This window comes from Embiotoca jacksoni, unplaced genomic scaffold (assembly GCF_022577435.1).
Source record: "Embiotoca jacksoni isolate LCO1_2020_lvr unplaced genomic scaffold, fEmbJac1.0.p SCAF_13, whole genome shotgun sequence".
Taxonomy (NCBI): domain Eukaryota; kingdom Metazoa; phylum Chordata; class Actinopteri; family Embiotocidae; genus Embiotoca; species Embiotoca jacksoni.
In genome coordinates, this window is record NW_027185263.1 from 13,256,665 (window position 1) to 13,278,005 (window position 21,341).

The following is a 21,341-nucleotide window of genomic DNA, read 5'->3' on the forward strand; positions in this document are numbered from 1 at the left end:
AGCCGTCAAGTTTGGTGCTTTTACTTTTGCATTTGTGAAAATGGAGCTGCTTATTTGTGCGCGATTTACCTGAAATTATATATTGTGCTTTTTTTTATTTTTATTTATTTATTTTTTTAAGGTTAGGTTAGGTGGTTTACTTTATTAATCCCCGAAGGGAATTTTTTTTTTTCTCGCTACAGCAGCATACAGGAAGCAATAAGATAATAATAGAATAATAGAAAAGCAATAAAATAGCAGTAAATAGCAGTATTTACCTCTGGCAAAATAATACTGTTGACTGTGTTTTTTTGGTTGTTTGTATATAATATATAGAGATATATACTGTACTGTATACACTGTATATACTGTGCATTTTATATTTTATAATTTTACTGCTATTTTATTGCTTTCTATTGTTCTATTATTATCTTGTTACTTCTGTATGCTGCTGTACCGAAAAAATTTCCCCTCGGGGATTAATAAAGTAACTACCTAACCTAACCTAACCTAACCTAACCGAAACAATATAAAATATTAATATAAAATATAAAATGCACAGTATATACAGTACAGTATATATATATATATGTTGTATATATATATACAACAAAAAGCCCCTCTTACACAATATATTATTTAAGGTAAATCGTGCAACGATTTATAAGTACACAAATAAGTAGCTCCATTTTCAAAATGCAAAGTAAAGGACCAAACTGATGGCCAGACCCGCTGCACCAGCTCGGGGAACGCAGAAAATACTATATTAAAACATTGAACATTTTAAGTCTAAACTGAAAAGAGGACGGTGTACATTTTTTTTTCAATCATCTAATTTCTAAGTGTGTATCGACAGCCATCTTATTAAAATCATCACACAGTTGTAGAGGATTTATTCTGTTCATGTTACATCTCCAGACGTAAATACAAATATTAAAGGATGCAATGGGCACTTTGTAAATAGAATAAAAACACAAATTTAATATATGCAAATATTTAAATATGTATAAACGTACAGATATATGCACATTTTCAGCAGTTCAATGCAAAACAGAAAAGATCCCATATGAAATGATCAATGTAAATGTATAGGCAAAGCTAAGATGTATTTCTCTCATTTGCCTAACATGAATAGTTAGTATGTACTGTACGTGGTAATGTTTAAGACCACGGGATCTGTTTCTGCAGTTTACAGTGACATTCTGAGGGAATTAGGGATTTGTCTCTAGCTACAAAATTGAATGCACACTTCCATAAAACTAAGAATCTGCCAACCAGGCCAATACACAGAGGAAAAAAATATCTCAACAATGCACTGAAAAACAAACAAAACAATGTACTCCATGTATACTTGCAAATTAGTAGGTTAAAGTCTTAGATTATTTTTCTTGAACCGTTCCCTAAAATTTCACACAAAAGAAACTGCAAATATAAAATGAGCACCAATTCACCAAAATATTACACATTTGTAATTGTATAATATACAATTATCATACTATCATAGTTGACTAAAGTATTCTGAAACTTTGTAACTCTCAATATTTCTCTAACTCTTATATATGCAACAGTGGTAAACCAAAGAAATTGGCTTTTTGGGGAAAAAAAAAAAAAAAAATCTTCTGCAAACCTGCAACTGGAAAAAACAAACAACAAACATCTTTTCAAACCATTTTCCAAATCCTTTCTAATAAAAATTGCATTCATGGCATGTCTGTGTTATTATATATTATTAGATAAGTACAGAGTGGGAAATAATACTCATACTAAATAAGATATAGGAGAGAGTACATGTTTAAGGTTGAGTCAAGATTTTATACATGACATTATGAATGCTCCGGATATTAAAAAATAACTTTAGATGCAGCCATCAATTTGTCAAATTACTTCATTAGAGCAATGCATTACTTTTATGTTCGTTATAGAAAGATGAAAAGAAAATACAAACAGATGGCCGTATCTATAGTAACATATGATTTTCATTAAAAAGGATTATTTCAGTATCTACATGAAATAACATGATTAGAAACCATTCATTTACATTTGATTGTCATTACAAAATATCTATAAATCAAAGTCATCTATAAGGTATAAAAGCAGAACACATATTTCTAAAAAATACCATCACAAAGAAATCTGAGAATGCTGTATATAATTTGTGGCAGGGCCTTTAAACAGTATGACACGCTGGTTCACATTATACTTTACTGTGTACATGTTCCGATATATGGCTACATGCCATGCCAGAATCTATAGATTAGATCAGTTTACAACTTAATGTAGAAGCCATGTAACATATCCTTCCTTTATAACACCTGCTGATGTCCAATGTCTGTTTAGAGTGCATCAGAGAGGCGCTGATTTGAGTCTGGTATCATTTCTAGAAGTATGGCTGTAAAGTTACCATTGAGTTGCATTAACACCTCTGTGACAAAGTGCAGTGTAACTATAGTGTTTGACAACTGGTCACTACAGGCATCACAAAGGTAGCATATATAATCTGTCCTCTGATGTTTGTGAAACTGTGTTCACCCCTCCTGTCTATTGGCCACTATGTATTTACATCAGACATATGTTTTGTCTGTTGAATGAAAAAAGTTTAAAGGTACAGTATGTATTATTCATTTTGAATTTCGGCCTGTTATTGTTCCACCACCATGCAACTGCCACGCAATGTCTGTAACTGGCACTTTTATCGGCCCAGACAGCTTCACGTGTCGACTGCAACAGATCCAGCTCTGTGGAAGCTCACACCAAGTTGGTTTGAGGGCAACTGAACAACCAAAAAAAAAAACACAAACACACTTCTCTCGCGGTGTGACAAAAGCCCGGCGTGTAAAAATATCAGAATAAAATTCAAATTCAAGCTCAAGCTCTCCCTCTAAGTTTTAACAAAGTGATGAAGAGGCAAACATTGGTGTCTTACACGCCATTGTAGTAGTCCATTTCACTCCATTCTGATTTTCACAGAGAACAGTCCTTTCATCTTCCAGGGATTTTGATGACACATTGTCCTTTTTCAATTCATATTAAAACATTGAAACATTGAGAACCTAAAGAAATACAAAAAACAGTAAGAAATTAATAATCTTATAAATATGAAAAAAACGATTTATTGTTTGGACATGGAGCAATCTGAGTCAGTATCAACTATGATTTATATTTTGTAAAAAACAAACTGCTTTTACAGTACAACATGTACTTAAGTTTTGTGTGTTTGCAAGTGTGTGGAAAGTATTTGGGTGATATTATGGACATGCTGATACTTTTTTTTTTTCCAAAAAGGGTGGGCTGGGAATCAAATGTAAAAGCTGTAAATCGCTGCTGTCCTTCAAGATGGAGAAGGCTACTGACATTTCAGAGCCACCTTTCAAGCCCACAGGAAGTAAGTGATACTCAACAGATTGACCTTTAGTGGAGTATTCATGCAACATGATATCTGACTGTATGGACAACACGCATTCCTAATTATTGTTAAGATAGTCTAGATCATTAAAAACTGAAAACTGAAAAATTATGAGCCATCATGGTCGACCACAGCCTCTGTACACATGTAACATATACAATGTACAGCATATGACAATCTATATATAAAGAAGGAAACAAGAAAAAGGTATTATAAGAAGTGGACTATCCTTACCGAATCATCCATGATGGAAGATGGATCAAAGTAGTCCGGCTTCAGTTCGGTTCTTTCTCTGCGATTCTTTGATGCCGGCTGAAAAGTAACATTTCAGTCAGACGAATGCACTACAAACTGAAATAAAAATGTAAGACATAAAGGCTATTTACACACAATTTAGATTAACACCTCTTAAATTACCAAATCAATGTCCATTGTGTCAAAATCCATGCCCTCATTGATGTCCTCCAAGCGGTCATCTGATGACATCATCACATCCTCCACTATTGGCTCCTCATCATCCTCCATGAGTCCAGAGCCTCGACGACTGTGGAGCGCACAAAACGAATTTGTCAGTAGATTGGGATTTTTCGCCTGCTGTCTAATGGCTGAATGTTCTGTCAATAAATGATATCAATGTAGTCTAAAGACAAGTGCCATCTTACATTGCTTGCTGCATGTGGTTCCTCATCTTGGCATAGTGCATGCTAACCCGCTCCTGCTGCTGACGGGCTTCAGCTTGTTGCCTCTGTGTCAGCATCCAAGTAACCTGGGTACTATGGGACAGAAAACCACTTCACAATGCCTGTAGTTTAACATAAGTATCACTATATAATGTAAACAATGGCTACATATGCAGATATTAAAACAAGGTAAGGTAATGTAGAAATGCTTTTGTACTTGTAATCCATGGCTGCCGGGTGTTGGTGGTTTGGCTGTTGCTGTGGAGGCACTGGCTGATGCGGATGCTGCTCTGCTGGCATGGTGAATGTGGCTGTGTAGCTGTCCTCTGGCCTCATCTTCTTTGGATCCCTCAGCACGGTGGAGGTGAGGTGGGGCGAGTGTATCATCACCGGCGTCTGCGCATTCTGTTCACGGTTCATCCAGACCGAATCACTACTGCTGCAGCTGTTCTCCTCTGCTCGAGGAAATAATTCATTATGCTCTCTGAATTTTACTGAATGCATGCAGTGCCCAGAACAACGTGTGCGCTGTGTGATTTATTATTAATGTGACGGGATGATTAACCCAAGGGAGTTTGTAGAGGAGGTTCCCTGGAGAATCTACTGCACGTCATCTAGTGACTGAAACACTGATGAAGTGCGTATGTGTAATTATTTAAATGGAAAAAACCCAGACACTTCAAAATTTGTGACTGTGTATGTGCCAACTGCTAACACATCTTCAGCAGATTTAACTTGTTTGAATCAAGGCGAGAGGGCACAAAAATACATCAAACAAACGGCCTCATCATTCATGGTGTGCAATTATCAGTTTGTCACTTAAAATATGACCACAAAGTAAATCCTGGTCTACACAAGTATGATGTGAGAATTGCTCACCTTCAGGCAGTTTTCTTTTGCTAGCAGTGGCTGGTTTGGACTTCTTACTCCTGACGCTGGACCCTCGGCTGCTGATCCCACTGATGACAGACATGGTGTCATCGTCCCCTCCAGCCTGCAGCGAGTTCCTGTACGAGATGAGGGGCAGCCAGCAGTCCTCTCTCTGTAGGGCCATCTGAAAGGTCATGAACCGCTCCAAGTACGTGTGACTGTAGGAGTCAGAACAACAGTCAGTGTTAGAGCCTTTTCGGAGTTCCTCATCAGGTCCATGCTTGCACTCCACATTGTGCCTCAAACTTACACTGTCCTCTTGTCTTGTCGGATTAGTTTGCTCGAGAACTCGCTGAGGATATCCAAAAATGCTAGATTAAGTGGTGGACTCCCTTCTCCTTGGGGACTGGGCTCTTTAAAAGCAAACTCAATTCCATTCCTGAGAGAAAAACATGGGAAATAAAAATTAGAAAGGTTTGCTCATTAGGAGCTGAGTTGCATCCGAAGATGTAAAAACGTTCAGGACAATTACTTACTTATGCAACATGGCAATCGCTTCCCTGGTCTTCATCTGATCCAAACCAAAAGTCAATGAGAAGCGTCGGGCGAGCTCTTTTATGCCACAGAAGGCTGATGATGAGCGGTCAAAATTAAAGCCAAGTTCAGACAGCATCTCATTGAATAACTGCAAAAGAAAACAAACATATTTGAGTTGTAAGCTGTAGCCTCCTATATTTGTATCTGATTATGCAGCATAAAGGTACAATTTGATCAATCTTTTCTTATAGGGTCCCTCATAGATTAAAATGCATTTATGTTGTCTTTTCACAGATTAGAGAGACAAGAATCTTACCCTTTGGAGACTCAATACGAGCGTCTGTGCACATTGTGTTTTGTCGATTTGTCTTGTTTTACTCATCGTTTCCTTGATGATATCTCCATAATCATTGTAATACTGAGGAGAAAGAGAAGAAATTCTGTTAAATAAAAAGATCAGGACCAGAGCAATTCTTTATAAATACTAAAAGAAATTAAACCTACCCTCATGTACTGTTTAAATATATCTGCCCCTGTGTCCATTTCCACAACATTGTAAACGATTAATTTACAATAGGCAGCGAGAAGGTTTCTTCGTTTGTGCAAAGCCTCTATTTTATTTGCTTCATCATCTTGCTGTCCATCTGAAAAACACAAAAAAGTAATGAATCATGAGTCCCTGGCTTCCACCTTTAAACTGAAGTGCGGTGGGTTAACACAACACTGTGCCACTGACTCTAACCTGTGCTGTTGTTGTCGTCATCCTGATCGATGAAAACTTGATCCAGGATGAAGTTGAGCAGCTCTGCCTGCAAAGAGGAATCTGGCATATAGACCAGAGACTCCAGCTGTTCTCGGCCTGAAGACATAATTTGGTGACTGAAGATCAGTAGCAGATCACACAGTATGGTGAAGGCCTGGTGGGAAAAACACACAAAACTTCATCCTTTATGAAAATAGTGAAGAAAGACAACGTATTAATAAAAGAAAAATCGGAATCATCATGATCCCACCTGCTCTTTGACTGCTGTGTTGATGGTGTTTATGTAACGCTGACACATTAAGCAGAAAGCTCTCATTTGCTTTCTTAAAGTCACCATGTCACCCTAAAAGAAAAATTTTTTTCAGTTAGACAGATCTTTAAGTAAAGAAAGTACAATCCTCTCAAATTAAAATAGTTGACAGTTTGCATCATTCAGGTATTGAGACATCTGTAAATGTCGGAAAATCTACAGAAGCCAAGAACTGTCATGCTTACAACTATTTTTCTTTAATGCTATTATATCGAGATCATTAACTAATTATTTCATAATATCAAGAAAACAAAAGGCAGATTTCTCAAGAGCTTTTGTGAGGAGTACATGGGAAATAAGAAATTAGTTGTTTTCTCGAGAAAACTTTCTTGTTCACACTTGATTTCAGCCTTCAAAATAAATGTTTTGAGTAATGTTATTAGTCTTCTCCATACATGTCAAGCACTGATTTGAATGTTATCTCAAACAAAAAGACAAAACAATTTCTGCCTGTGCTCAACCTCAACTGAAGAACAGTCTGATGCGTTTATCAGTAATGGATGCTCCTTAATCTGACATTTTGACTTTAAACCAGTTGCTGCAGTTGTCAAGAGGCCATCTCTGCTGGCATGGCAGAGGAAATTACCTTTTGTTTTCTTGTTATAACAGGTTGGTTATCTTGATAGAAAAGCTTGTTTTCTCAAGATGACTAAATAATTAACTGCTGATCTCAATATAACAGCACTATAAAAAAAAATAACTGTAGCATAGCTGTTCTCTGCTTCTCTAAAAAAAACAATGGTTGAGTGGTCCCAGTAATGGGGAAAAAACATCTCAATATGGTTTATGATCAGTACCTTTAATGAAGTGCCATCTGAAACCTTCACCAGATGCCACAGGATGATGTAATGTGTGCACTGCATCGCATGAATCACAATCTGAAGGGAAGAAGATCAAGCAGATCAGATGAGCCACAGTATTCAACACAGTCAGTGTCTCAGCATGGACCTAAGTATGTTTACAGGTCCGACTTTATTTGGAAAGTTTGTCTTGCTTATTGTAACTGTAGGAATGACAGAAGATGACGCTTCCTGAGTTTTATGTGTGTGGAGAGACAAACAGACCACAAGTCATCCTTATAACACAAATAGGTCTGAATTTTACAAAGAGTCAAATGCTCAGCGATTATTTCAGGCTTCAAATAAGATTTTTTTGTAAGTGCAAGAAAGTGTTGCTTCATGTTATTATCTCTCCTTTCTGCTTTGTTACTTTCTGTTTGCGATTTTTGTCGTGTCAAGACAATTCTTGTAAAAAAATGATTAATAAAATGATTAAAAACCAGGTATCCACAAACACAGTTAAGATTTTTCCAGTTATATTTCACAATTAAATCCTGCAACCTGGATAACTTCCCGCTCGCTTCACTGAATGTGAACGCAAACACACCACTTTACTACAGTGTTAGTTAAGATTTTTGGGGATGTTACTGACAAATTCAGAGAAGATTCCACTGTTGTGACTATAATACCTGTTCAGGCATATCCCCATTCTGCAGACCTGTGTTGAGAAGCCTGTAGTTGCTTGTGAAGAGATCCCACTTTAAGAGGTCGTGTGCACTTTAAGCAGAGAAAAGATCAAATGAAAATTATAATATGCAAATATGCATTCATTAAAAGGCCATTATTGAAACTGAAATGTATAACTTAAATGCCAGGTCAATATAACTCAAACTGACTAAATATTTATCTGTCAGTCATATGTACAAACTTGTGAATTGCTTTACTTGTGGAAAGCGCTGATCTTCTTTAGTGTAGATAGAACCTGGTAGGCGTCATCCTCATCTGGTTCTTCACCCTGACAAACAAAGAGATCAAACCTTTGAAATCCGGACAGTCGCTCTTGCCTCATCACCTGTAAACATGCTTTAACACAGTGCACACAGAGAAACATCTTACAGCACCCACCTCTTGCAGGAAGTCCTCCAGGAGTCGATTGAGCTTGTCTACGAGCTCGTCGATAAGCTGGGAGCGGGCGATGTCCACGCGGTTGAAGATGCTGAACTCCTCGTTGCAGAGGTGGTGGTAGGTGGTGGAGCAGGCCTCCAGGACCTCAGTGTCTGTGTGCTTATCCACCACCTCCCAGATTTGTCGCATCAAAGCATCCAAATGCTAAATGAAAACACATAGTATTGTTCCACTGGTACTGCATATAATGTAAAGTTTAAATGTAACTTTGTATAAAAAAAAGTTTAAAAACGTGACTAACCTTTTCTAACCGGCCAGTTGTGTAGATGTCGAGATCAAAGTACTTTGGTATTAGTAGAAAATTGGTCACCTTATCAATATCAACACAGTACTATGACAAGACAAGAGAGGGTTGGATTGAAAGGTTAGGAATCAAACATGTCAAATTATGCAAATCAACTGTGAGAAGGTTGCAGGGATAAAAACAAGTATTCACCTTTGCCAGTAAAAGAGGCAACGCAACAGCAAACATCTCTGTGACCCGCGTCCGATCATCCAGCTGTGTTTTCTTGTCCTTTGCAGTCAGGACCTTTTTCATGCACAAAACCTCAACTACATTAACAACAGGACATCATTCAAGAAACAAAGTTAACCCTCTCTATGACAACCTGACACTCACCTTCTTCCCTGTGCCTCTCCCTATAGGAGGTTGGCATTCACACGCCTGTCGAATGGCACAGAGCATGATCTCCACTAAAGCTGTCTCCTGACGGTCAGTGAGAGCTGCAAACCACAGAGAAAGTTAATGGTGATGGCACGACAATGAAGTACAAATCAGAGACAAAAAGTAGGACAAATAAAATGACATCTTTGCAAAGAGATTGCTTTTCCCAACACTTCTCAGCCAGCAACTGTCAGAGACAGTGGTCCCTTACCCTCCTCTCCTGGCATAGGCTCATCCAGCAACAAGCTGATCATAGTCTCCCAGTCTTTGAGCAGCTCTGACCCACATTCCCACAAGCTATCCACCAAGTAGGCTCCGTGTTCATGGAGCTGGAAGACATTAAACATGAAATGCATCTGAATAAAACAGACGTCTGGTGAAACAAGGCAGATTTCTCAGCTAGTATGAAAATAATTTGATTATATAAATTGTAAGCAAATGTTTATTCACTGTCAGCCACATCTAAAAATAATCATAAAAACAAAATAAATTTAACATTAAATGAAAGATTAAATAACTTCAAAATAAGCATAGGATTAATACAAAGGCCTGGTCACCTCACTCTCCAAGAAGAAGAAGACAGTGGTCTTGATAAGACTGCCGTTGAGGCTCTGCCTGCCCCTCCTGGGTAATCCCTCCTCCTCTGGACCTCGATGGCTGAAGAGCCTTTAATTAGCACATAAAAGATGTTGTAAAAAATAAGCAGTGAACACAGGTGGAAAAAATGTTTGGGAGAGCTACAAGGTGGGACATACATGGGGTGTCACACATTACAAGATTTTTTTGATTTCTGAGGACTGCCTCATTAGTCTCCATTACATAAGTACAGGTACAATATGTATATACATAACACCCACTATATGCATATTATCACCTGTATCTACTTTAATTCATCTAATTTGTTTAATATCTTACGCAAACATATTACTTTAATTTTTCAAGAGTCACTGCTGCACTCTAATGTAACTGTTGTGAGCTCAGGACTGACTTCAGCTGCTATTCGCCACAAAGCTAAAAACATTTCAGGTCTAGCTTTAAAGCCTACAGAGTGTGAGCGTAGTCAAGTCAGTAGAGGTGAAATATTACTTTAATTCTTACATTCTCTTTGAACTTCCCATAAATGTTGGACTGCTTGGATTGGACTGGTTGGAACTCAACCCCAACCAGACTCGTGTAAATCAAAGTCTGTTTAAATTGAACTGAAATTTTAAACCTGTAATGAAACACTTACTTCTTGAACAGAAATTCTCCTGCTGAAACAGCGATGGGTCGATGTGCTGAGTAAACCAGATGGTAAACACTCTCACAGTCCTCTGCTGTCAGAACCTCATCGCTACTCCTGTTGAATGAAATGCATAAAGTCTTTGTGATACAGGCCAGTTTAATGACTTCGTCACTGATAAAAGAGAAGTCAGAATTAGGCTTATTACTAATAGTTTGTTAAATAAATTTCTCAATGATTTTCTAAAATCTGAATTTATACATTATGAGACTTTTAAGAATCACATGATATGGCTTCGTAAAACGTTTTAAATGCATAATGTGTTCAAGAGGAATGGAGGTTACTCACTGTAAGACAAGTGTCAGAAGTTTAATAGCTTGCACTGCAACATCATATTCCTTATCAAGGGTCATAGAAACGATGCGGTCCTGTCAGAGAGAGCGAATGTGTTTCACATATGATCTTCATAACATCAGTTGTGGGAGTAATGTATAATAATAATCTGCATGTAAAAAGGGAACAAGTGAAAATCCTGTGCATTCACAACTGCGTAATGATAAAAAAGAAGTGTGTAATTGGTAAATAAGTGATGCCACTGCTGGCTTACCTTAAAGCGACTTGTGAAGAGCTCCAGCCGAACGCTGAGCTCTCTGGTGTAGTACAAGCTTTGCAGGGCAGTCAGGCACTTCAGCCGCACCTCACCTTGCTGTCACAGTGAAATTACATAAAACATTTACTGCATTTAAATGCCAGAACTCAAAACTTGTTAAGGCGATGTCTTAATCAGTTGTTTTATATCTTCTGCATTCGTATGTTCATGTCAGAAAAAAATCCTATCTATAGAGTGAAATATTCAAGTGAGATATTTGTATGCAGTGAACTGGAATAGCTATGTAAGCGGAGTAAAACTGGGTGAGGGACAGCCATACTAAAAAGATGAGGTTGCAAAGAAGTCACAGTTTTATCTAAAAATATTACACCATGGCAAGAGTGAGCACAGTAGCAAGACACAAGGTGATCATTCTTGCAAGTGTAGGACTGCATTTCTGCTAATGGAGCTGGGATTCTGTCTGAATTTTGGTCTCCAAAATGCTGAGAAGTATTTTTCATTTAATACCCATCAGGGATGCTTTTGGTTGGTCCCAATTTCAGCGGCATGGCCGCTATGACCCCAAACATAGTCTTATATCAACTATCTTAGGAGACTAGAAGAACAAGGAGTTCTGCAGCAGATAGTAGGAACCCGACAAAAACCAGTGAGACAATATGAGTCCACATGATGCTTGAAGAAACCTACCTGCTAAGTACGTTGAAACACTCTCACCAAATACACCTGGGTTAAGTTTTTTTTTTTCTGTTTACTGCGTTTTGTATAGATAGATAAATATACTTTATTGATCCCGCGAGGGGAAATTGTTGTGCTACAGTAGCAAAGGTTAAAAAAGAACAACTGACAAAATAAAACAGAGGTAGTAAAATATAAATATATATCAAATTAATCGAGGCTTATGTTTGTATATCATACCTATCCTGAATCTAATGACAACTCCTCTAATTATAAGGGGCTCTCAGAAACCCATCAAAGTCAGATTTTAATTTCTTCATACACAACACACATTTTTTTCTGTTTGCTCACCTTGTCATGCATCGTCCAGCCAACATACTTCAAGTAACTGTCATTGAGGAAGGCGTCACTGTACAGCTTCATCCACACTCCGATCTCCTCAATACAAATAGCTCGGATTTCAGCGATGGCATCACTGGCAAACACGAGAGAACTGATTCAATTCATGATCCTAAAATACATGTGTAAACAAAACTGTTCAAACGAAAATCCTATGGACTCACATTGGTGTTGACATTAGTTTTACACTAGGGGGTGCCAAAATGCCATAAATGAACACTGAACGGTCTCTGCTTCTTGCTAAGACTCCAGTGTAGATTACAGGCCCCTCAGTGAAATCCTACAGTCAACACACTGAACAGTGTGGAGGTCAATGAAGGATTCACATACCGATATCTGTGAACAAACACTCCTTTGAAAATGGCGTTCATCATGTTTTCAATTTCATCTTGATTTTCTTGTAGCTGAAAAATAAACACAAAGAGACACTTTTTAAAGTATTTGCAAAGAAACAGCCAAAACAACATTCCCATATTCTTTCCCACTCAAACTGCAAGTGCGACTTTGAAGAGTTTTTTTTAAGGGAAAGCCCTACTGGCAACGCTAAAGGGGACAACTGGCCTTATTCTGTACTTTTCTTAGTGTCAGCAAATCTTCAAAAAAAATTTCAGTCAACCATGTGTCGATGAGCCCCATGACCAGTAGTTCCTTCTGAAGAAGTTCATCTTTAAAAAATAAAATGGACCATAAATACTATACAATATGATATATATATAAAGTAGTTTCCTAAAACAAAACAAATGGATTGATATGCATTTGGTGTACTAGTGAGCACTGACAGAGACAGAAGATTTGTGTTGGAATGGTTCAAAATAAAATGTATCTATGAGTCTATGTTCATTATGATGATTTTAATAGTTTTGGACAAAAATAGAGTACTGCTCCACAGGCAATGTAGCATTAATTATTGGTTGATTTGGGGCTTTTCATGCGTTATGCTGACATTAGGAAAAATATAGAAAATGACCAGCCTTATCTTGGCTTGTACACAGATGATGGGCCTCATGCAAGAACAGTTTTGTGTTTTTCTCTTAAACCTCTTCTACTTTTTTCTAAACAGCTTGTTCACACAAATGTTCTGAGTCAGGCTCACCGAAGCCTCATAACCTGGAAAACTTCACTAATTTCAGCCTGAGGTGTGCACCTCTTCATGAGGTGCCTTGTCAGATTTAATCATTAGTATAATTGACACTTCTCAAGTGTCCATTTAAAGCAGCATGTTCTGCTCCATTTATGGAAACGCTCTCCTTCACAAAAATGTAACCAAAGAGTCGAGTGAAACCAAAGCTACCAGTGTCATTATAGTTGTATTGGAGGACCCGAAACAATTACAAAATAGTAACGGTACAGATGCTAACACTGCGCCACCAGAGCAGCGATGCACTGCTAGAAATGAAAAGAGAATGCTAATCGTGTCTTTCTACAACAAAGTGGTCCGTGACTAATATGGCGGGCATTCAAGGGGAAGTGACAGCCACTGAGAAAATATTCTAGCCTGCAGGAGGTGATGTTACACTGACTGCATAAAGACCCAGAGGCAGCTGTCAGAGTGGGAGACTTTTCTCACAACAGTTACTAATCTGTGAATGTGCTGAAATACACAAATAAGAAGGCCATGGTAATGATATGGTAAAAAAATACTGTCTTATGTTTTATTTCAGTTCATTTGGGCATCGTATGTAAAAATTTACAAAGGCCACAAATCCTCCTTAATCTCTTAAACATGCCAAATCTGTTTTTTGGTGAGATTCTTGCATGAGGTCCAGTTAATATTTAGATCTGTTTGGCATCCACCAAGATAATGCATAGTGCATTTAAATACATATAAAGATTAATCAATTTAGAGAAAGAATAATAAGCAAGTATACAAAATGTATTATAAAACACTCACCTCTTTACGCTTCTGTAACAGGAGCTCCAACCTGTCATTGGCCCTTTTTGCTATGACCTTGTTCCTCTCTGCCTCATACTGTCTCTGGGTGTTGTCCATATTGATGCTCAGGTTCAGAGCCACGTTCACCAAGGCAGTCATCAACTTCATGGCTGCCAAAGAATACAAAGTTTAAATACATGCCTGCAGGAACAACAGCTTCCAGACAGTGACTGCATGGAGACAAGGAGAAGAAATGCACAATACCAGAGTACACATTAAAACTGACCTGCTAGTGTGCTTGTGTGTCTAAATGCCCTGACCTGTGAGTCAGACAGGCCAGTGAGCAGTGAGATGATCGTGTCCATCATGTACTCGTCGTAAATGATGCTGTACTGGCACTGTCGCACCAGAACCGCAATGAAGTCACAGAAGCTTATCCTGAATTTCTTCCACTGTGGACCTGAGAGAGTTAATGGATAGTCACCGCTGTCCTGTTTGAAGATAGCAGAGAGATAAGCCAATTCAGTCTAGGAGTATTAAATATGGGTCATACTGTTACTTTCCCTTTACGTTTGTCTGATTAAAAAGCATCTCTCATGCTGGTATCTGGTAACTACATAGATGTATAATTAGATTCTTCCATTATTTTGAAATGGTTTATGTAAATTAATAATAATAATAATAATAATAATAATAATTAAAAAATAGCCTGCATCACCTCATCAAACTCCTCTGTCATCTTCCGGATGATTTCAGAGTTCTGCATTTGTCTGAACATCTCTCCACTCACAGCACCTATGTGAAGAATCACAAAATTGCGGCAAAATTCAGCATATTAATTTGCTTGCAGGCATCCAGCCTGCGACCTATTTGCACACATCATGTCAGATAGCTTACCTCTACAGCCGGAGCACTGAATGAAGAAGTTGATTAAGTCCAGGAGAGCCATGTCCCTGTCATGTTTGTACGCCTCGATCCAGTCATCCACAACAGACTAGAAAATAAAACACAGCCGCAACATTTTACAACATAATATTTTCATACCTTAAACTCTCAAATCTAAAAACAACACATGGTAGAGATGATCATGCTGTCATAAAACCACTGCTCATCATGAGTTCATCACTCCATGTCTAAAAACATGTGACCCACAGATACCACACAGGTCTAAATCTTCTCAGAACTATGAACATGAAACATGAGAAGAAAGCACAAATCAAAACATACTCCACCACACTCCTGGGTACACACCTGTGTGGCACTCTTCCCCATTTTAACCACCTCAAACAGGGTCATATTCTCCATCCCGTTCTGATGATGGCCATTCACCCAGCCGAGATCAGCCCCCCTCCCTGCTCCCCCACCTTTGGCCTTGTCTCCGAGCGCCTTCTTCCCTTTCCTGGCTGCCTGTTGGGGAGAAAGATGTTCAATGGAAGATTAAAGTGTTATTGTGTTTTAACATGGAGCACAGTGTGCGCGTATTAAATGTGTCTAAACTGAGAACCTTATCGGGTTACTGGAAATTGAAAATCTGTCACAGTGTGGAACTAAACCGCATCACAGATAGTGATGCAGCATTAACTTACTGTTCTAATCAAACACAGCTTCTGCACCACATCACACTGTTTTTCCTGTGTGTTAGCCATGCGATGTAATGGGAAAGCATGCCGTGTAAGGTGCAAGGGACAACTTACCATTCCCTTTCCAGTCTTTGCATTTTTGCCATCAGGATCCTCAAGGTCAGTATCTGAAGACAGAGATTCTGCCTCTCTGTGCACAACAAAGAAAGTCATTACAACCACAAAACAGCAGTCAAACTTAACAACTGTGTCACAGGGATGCCATGAGTGTGCATAAATACAAACATGAAGGAAACATTCAAAGTTGTGTTTAATTCTATAATAAATTTCTGCTTACTGAGGAAACTGAAACTCAGTGTGCAAATCCTGCGCTGCTATCATTTCTTTAACATTTTCTGGATCTGCTGGAGGAGGTGCTTCTACTGCTCCCGACTCCAAGTAAGGACGTATCTCTTCAGCAACACCTGAAAAATCAGATCAAACAAATCAGGCACGTTTATTGATGAATGACTGCACTGACCGCAATTTCTCAAGAACTACCACAGTACATTCAATAGCAATCTTGTAAGGGCTCATGTTGAATCCTCCCTGTGCAGGAAGGAGACAAAGAGAACATGTTTCTCAAGTCAAAAAGAGCACACCAGGCCCCAACACACTATTTTCACTTTTCAGCTGGCGATCTACATCCGCTTAACTTATCTAGATGAGGGAAAACACATGTTCATTCATGGTGTGAATGCATCCAGAACACATTGAGATCATAAAGCAGTCAGATCAGCGGTTTGATCAGATCTCACACAGGTGTAAATGCAGTCCATACAGGGAAACCTCTGAAGAAAAGAAATCTGCCTCTTCTTACTAACTCAAGTACACCTGACAAGCAACAGGTAGTCATAAAAATGTTTGCTCAGCAGTAGAAAAAAAAAAAAGAGCCCGACAGCCAGCATTGCTTCCCTAGGATGCGCTATGTTTGTTGGCAGGTCAGCTAAACCCACCAAACTAAACTGCGGACACAATTGTGGTAACAATATATTTAGCAGGTGTAAATGCAAACCCCCCCATGGACTGGATATCATTATCTAAAAAAAAACGTAGCCAGATACAGATCATTTATTAATAGAAGGCGTAAATTGAGATGGACCAGCCTGGTATCCCAATCAAACATCTCTGTGACATGAAACCTGTCAATATGCCATGACGATAATGACCTAAACAACTAATGTTATGACCGAAAACAAAAAGAATGTGTTTTTTTTTATGAGTCATCCAATGTAACCTCAACACTAACAACGTAGCGGTGCAAAGCACAGCTATATGTGTGAACACAAGAAATCGCTGAACAATCTACAAACAACTAGGAGGTGGGTCCCAGTTGTTGCACATCAGCAGTCTGGCTGCTCGGGAAACATTGCAGATTAAAGTGACTGATTCCTCTCCGTACAAACTTGGGAAATTGCTCATCAACTGTAAAATAAACTTGTTAGCATCGTCAGATTGCTGCCAGCTTAACTGTTTCAGTATTTCTAAATGTATGATTATTCTTTAAGCCAAACAGACATTACGTGTGCATTTCAGAGTTAATAAAAATCATTTGCAAAGCTAAAACAAATAACTGAAGTGCAAATAATAAAATTCAGGATGGCTGAATTCGTTGTTTCCTGGTATTGTGCATGCTGGCTCCGTCACACTGCCTTGGCTCACTAGACACATTTGAATACAGAAACAGCTGTTGTTACTGTTCTCAGTGACGCCTGTGCTTTTCCTGCTATTACAAAGCTGTCAGCTGTGTGAAATGCATATAGACAGGAAATTTATGAGGCAATTTTGATGTCTGTGAACAGTTTGTGTTTGTTTGTCAATTATCAAACAAAAATGCTGCACATTTATTGGTTCCAGCTTATCAAATGTGAAGATTAGTCGGTTTTTCCTGTTTTAAATAATGAAGATGTGATCCTGGGGTCATAGAAAATTAGATTTTTTTTCTTTTTTTTTTCTATTTTCTGTAACTGTAGAGAAAACAATTATTTGATTAATATCAACTGTTAGTAATTGAAGATGATAATCAGAAACACACTTCTTTTTTGCACATATTTCTTCTGAGCCATCCTCAACAACCAAGCTTACTGAGGGGCTTTCCTCAGGCGCTGGCTGACTCACTTCCACTCACCATTTTACAGTTTTGCAGACCGAGAACACACAAACTGCTTTGAAATAAACGTGAAATCATGAGACCATTTTGGTCATGCAGTGAATCACACAATTTTAGCTTTTCATGGTATACTACTGCCTAATGCTGAAGTAGTTCAAACAGTTAGTTGATGAACATTATATGATGATTAACGTCCCTTTTGACAGCTGAATAACAGTTTGTCATTCACTGTAAAAAATACCAATGATTAGCTGGTTAATGCATCACATAGATGAGAATTGTCATGCTTTTGTATGATATAAAAATCATATTTTTCATATCACTGTTAATCAGACAGGTGGTTTACTGCTTGCTGCTCAGAGAAATTAAGCAATCATTTTGGAGTTGTTTGGCATTGATCACAAGTGACAACTCTTACACGAGTAAGTGTTGGAGGAAGGAGGAAGTGGCAGGAGCCTAAAATGAAGTAGTAGTAGTAGTACAGATTCTGTACAGTGGCACTGCAAATATTAATGAAGCACATTTTTCTATTAGGAGGACTGGGAGAGCACTGTGGGAGGATTGTCAAATGGGTGGCGAAAACTCATAAAGTAAAAATCACACCTTTTTTTTTCTTCCATTAAAAGAGTAAATTCCACATAAAGAATGGGGAATATCAGAAGGGTGATATTGTGTCAGCGTTGAACTCGGTGGCTGCCACACTCAACAGGGAGGTTATATGTCTTAAGCCTTCCCAACTGTATTGACCCAAAGTTGAACACAAATTGTGCAGGGCAAAACGGGGAGGTGGTTTTCAAAAGGCAAAACTGGCTGTTTGCCATGTGGCTGTGTGACAGAGCAGAAAGGTTCCTGAAGAACCAACAGGAAATGTACAGCTGAGCAGAGCCCAATGACACAAACCAGCTGTAGACATTATTTCCTGGGCCCACCATGAATAAATAGTACACTTACTATCTATGAGGCATTTGTATGGTTGAATAATAGTTTAATTATGACACCAGTAAATGGGAAATACACAAGAATGTTCAAAGTTTATTTATAATAGAATAACTTATTCCTAATGTCACGATGAGACGTTGATGTGAACCTGATATAATCAGGACTTTGGAAAAACTTATGTCATTCAATTAAACGATTAACTTGAAGTTTGCGGATGTCCGTGCTTCATGACTTTTTTTTTTTTTTTTTAATCAGTAACCTAAACTTCACAACAAATGTTTTCAAAGAAAAAGAAGAACCTGCGTAGACGTGGGGAAAACAGACGCACACCGTCGGTGGCAATCACGGACTTGAAAATGCACCGTCAAACACGACATGGTTGTTGTTGTTGTTGTTGTTGTTGTGACAGACGGACTCCGAGGACCATACATGGGAACTAACCGGGAGTTTGAGCGCCTCCATTAAAAAAAAAAAAAAAAAAAAAAAAAAAAAAAACGCGAGTTCCTCTCTCGGACAAGTAAACGTCACATTTCCACAAGTATCCGTGGCAGTAAATCGTGATTTAGTTTCTTGTAAACTAAAAGAAGTCGATCACAACAACAACAACAACAGCTGCAGGTGTTTTTACTTCCGACCTCCGGACAGATGTTTGGGAGGCTGCTGGTTCCTCATCTCTTCACGACGACGGCCGAGCCGCCCAGATATTACCGCTAACATCGAGTTCAGCCTCTTTTAAAGCCTCTCTTCAGGACAGATGAAGATGTGTTCGTCCCGAGCTTGTGGACGTCAGGATTTACTTGATTCACTTCAGTACTTCCGACACATTTTCAGCGTCACACCGGTTGCTGGCTTCGTTAGCTTTAGGCCCGCTAGCTTTAGGTTAGCACCGCCTGGACGCTTCGGCTGCAGCTGGTCAACACGGGTTGATTTTTTTTTTTAAAGATATTCCGCCGAATATAAGCCGTGTTTCTTGCGCAGTCGGCTCCCGGTGACACTAACGTCGTGGTGTCTTAACAGGTGACCAAGTAAAGCAGCATCAATGACAAAACTCCCAGGAGGTTAACGTTAGCTATCCGCCATTTTAAAAAAAAACTTACCTCGTTTTAATTCAAAGGCGGACCGAAACCAAATAATCCAAACGTTGCGGACTTTACACACACACGAGGGGGGGAGGGGGGGTGCTTTCGTCAATTCCCTGCACAAACTGTCATTTTCCAAATCTCAAAAAAAATAATAGTTTATTTGCTCGCTGACGTTAAGGAGCTCTTATGTGGCTAATATAGCAAAGTACAGTGTGTATTTTCGTTGTTGTGCATGCAGCGCACACACACACCACCTGTCGGCGGCACCGTGAACTGCAGGTCAGAGGAGGTATACCCTGTCTGTCCACTGAGGGCTCTGCTGTGGTCACAGCATGACTGACAGTCACCAGCATGTTAAGGCAGCTTTTTAGATCCTAAGGGTATTGGTTCATTGTGTGTGTGTGGGGGTGGGGGGGGGTCACTTCAATTTACTGTACAATAAACAGGTGATGAAGAACCACACGGAGAGCTATAACTTCAGGTTGTCCCATACGAATTCTCTTTATACATTTCCACATGATCAGCCTTTCATGACTGAGGCGAATCAGTCATGTTGAAGTTTTCATCTGGATTAACGCTAAAACAAAGTTCCCTTCATGTTTTATCCGCTCTGTACTTCTATGAAATATTGGTGAATAAATGATCACAACAAAAACTAAGAAACAAAAGTTACTTAAAATAATTACGATTGTAATTAGACCTAATATGATCATATAAAATAGACCAACTAACATCTTAAAGACGTGGCTGGTTTAGTAATGCATTTCTAAATGCTTGTTTGATTAGGATGGACAAATGGCTTTAGTAATTACTTGGGAGCTGCTACTGAAACTACACAGATTAGCAGTTCACTGCATGCTAAGTGAAACCATTGAGTAAACCAAACAGATTAATGAAAGCTCATTTAAAATGTTCTGTTTTATTATTTTGTCACTTTTTGGACACCCTTTGGCCTCAAAGCTGCTTCTTATTGGATGAAAAATGATATATCTATATCTATATTCTTTCCTCCACTACATGGGAGTAGACACACAGTAGATACACAATTGATGGTATTTATTCGTAAGCAGCAGAATTAATTACGTGGAGTTCACGTTACACCACAATCAACAGTATATAATAAAAGGTTTTACTATTACTGTTAGTACCAGTATATCTCCACATAAAGTGATCACAAAATTATTTTTTTATTTTTTTGCTTTTTATTGGCGCATTTTGGTTGCTGAGCTCTTCCTACTGGAAGTGTTCGCATGCTATAATGCCAGATCTGATGCTGCAGTGATTATACAACACATCCCAAACTGATTTCCATATATGTAGTTGTATATTAGTTGCTACTAATTAAAATATACTGATTTAAATAAAGATGATACTGATTATAACACTGATGTCAGGCTTTGAAGGACTCCCTCAGTTCTTAAAAACTGTTTAGCTGGTACTGCACTGTGCTGTTTTCCAGCATAGGAGTACTGTATTACTGTATTGGGCCAAACGTAGTGTTGGGTGCTGTTTACATTTTATAAGATGAGTACACAAAATCTACATACTGTAAAAGGACTGGATTATCAGCTTTAGGCTTAACTGACAGGTTGTTGGCCCTGGGCCTCCTTTAGTGGGTAAATCTAAGGTGGTTTTCTGCAAA

The 21,341-nt window shown here is 38.6% G+C and overlaps 1 protein-coding gene across 4 annotated transcripts; it reads right to left on the minus strand.

The window, feature by feature from the left end:
• Positions 1-855: 855 nt before the first annotated feature.
• Positions 856-19,926, minus strand: LOC138196556 (cohesin subunit SA-2-like). Of its 4 annotated transcripts, none has more exons than XM_069146708.1 (34): positions 19,715-19,926; positions 15,867-15,993; positions 15,644-15,719; positions 15,201-15,356; positions 14,847-14,943; positions 14,668-14,744; positions 14,236-14,440; positions 13,968-14,119; positions 12,407-12,480; positions 12,029-12,152; positions 11,000-11,098; positions 10,741-10,820; positions 10,402-10,509; positions 9,728-9,836; positions 9,382-9,499; positions 9,126-9,229; positions 8,943-9,035; positions 8,748-8,837; positions 8,447-8,650; positions 8,266-8,336; positions 8,011-8,098; positions 7,340-7,420; positions 6,483-6,575; positions 6,212-6,386; positions 5,974-6,113; positions 5,786-5,887; positions 5,469-5,617; positions 5,243-5,371; positions 4,942-5,150; positions 4,280-4,520; positions 4,045-4,155; positions 3,800-3,926; positions 3,617-3,694; positions 856-3,029 (listed from the first exon to the last, which is right to left on the minus strand). In XM_069146708.1, the coding sequence occupies exons 2-34, from the start codon at positions 15,908-15,910 to the stop codon at positions 3,006-3,008; spliced, it is 3,828 nt and encodes a 1,275-aa protein (XP_069002809.1). In that variant the 5' UTR covers positions 15,911-15,993; positions 19,715-19,926; the 3' UTR covers positions 856-3,005. The 4 variants fall into 4 exon arrangements, with proteins under 4 accessions (XP_069002809.1, XP_069002808.1, XP_069002807.1 ...); XM_069146707.1 differs by lacking the exon at positions 19,715-19,926 and adding an exon at positions 19,253-19,703 and having other exon boundaries at positions 4,280-4,517; XM_069146706.1 differs by lacking the exon at positions 19,715-19,926 and adding an exon at positions 19,253-19,703.
• Positions 19,927-21,341: the final 1,415 nt, after the last annotated feature.

What these genes read in the sequence shown, in the direction of transcription:
- LOC138196556 (XM_069146706.1), bottom strand. Translation starts at nt 19,334, where the DNA reads ATGTTAGCGGTAATATCTGGGCGGCTCGGCCGTCGTCGTGAAGAGATG. An exon ending in CAACTGGCCGGTTAGAAAAG is followed by an intron (nt 8,651 to 8,747) that starts GTTAGTCACGTT and finishes GTTTTCATTTAG; the next exon opens with CATTTGGATGCTTTGATGCG. An exon ending in CAAAAGAAAACTGCCTGAAG is followed by an intron (nt 4,521 to 4,941) that starts GTGAGCAATTCT and finishes TATTTCCTCGAG; the next exon opens with CAGAGGAGAACAGCTGCAGC.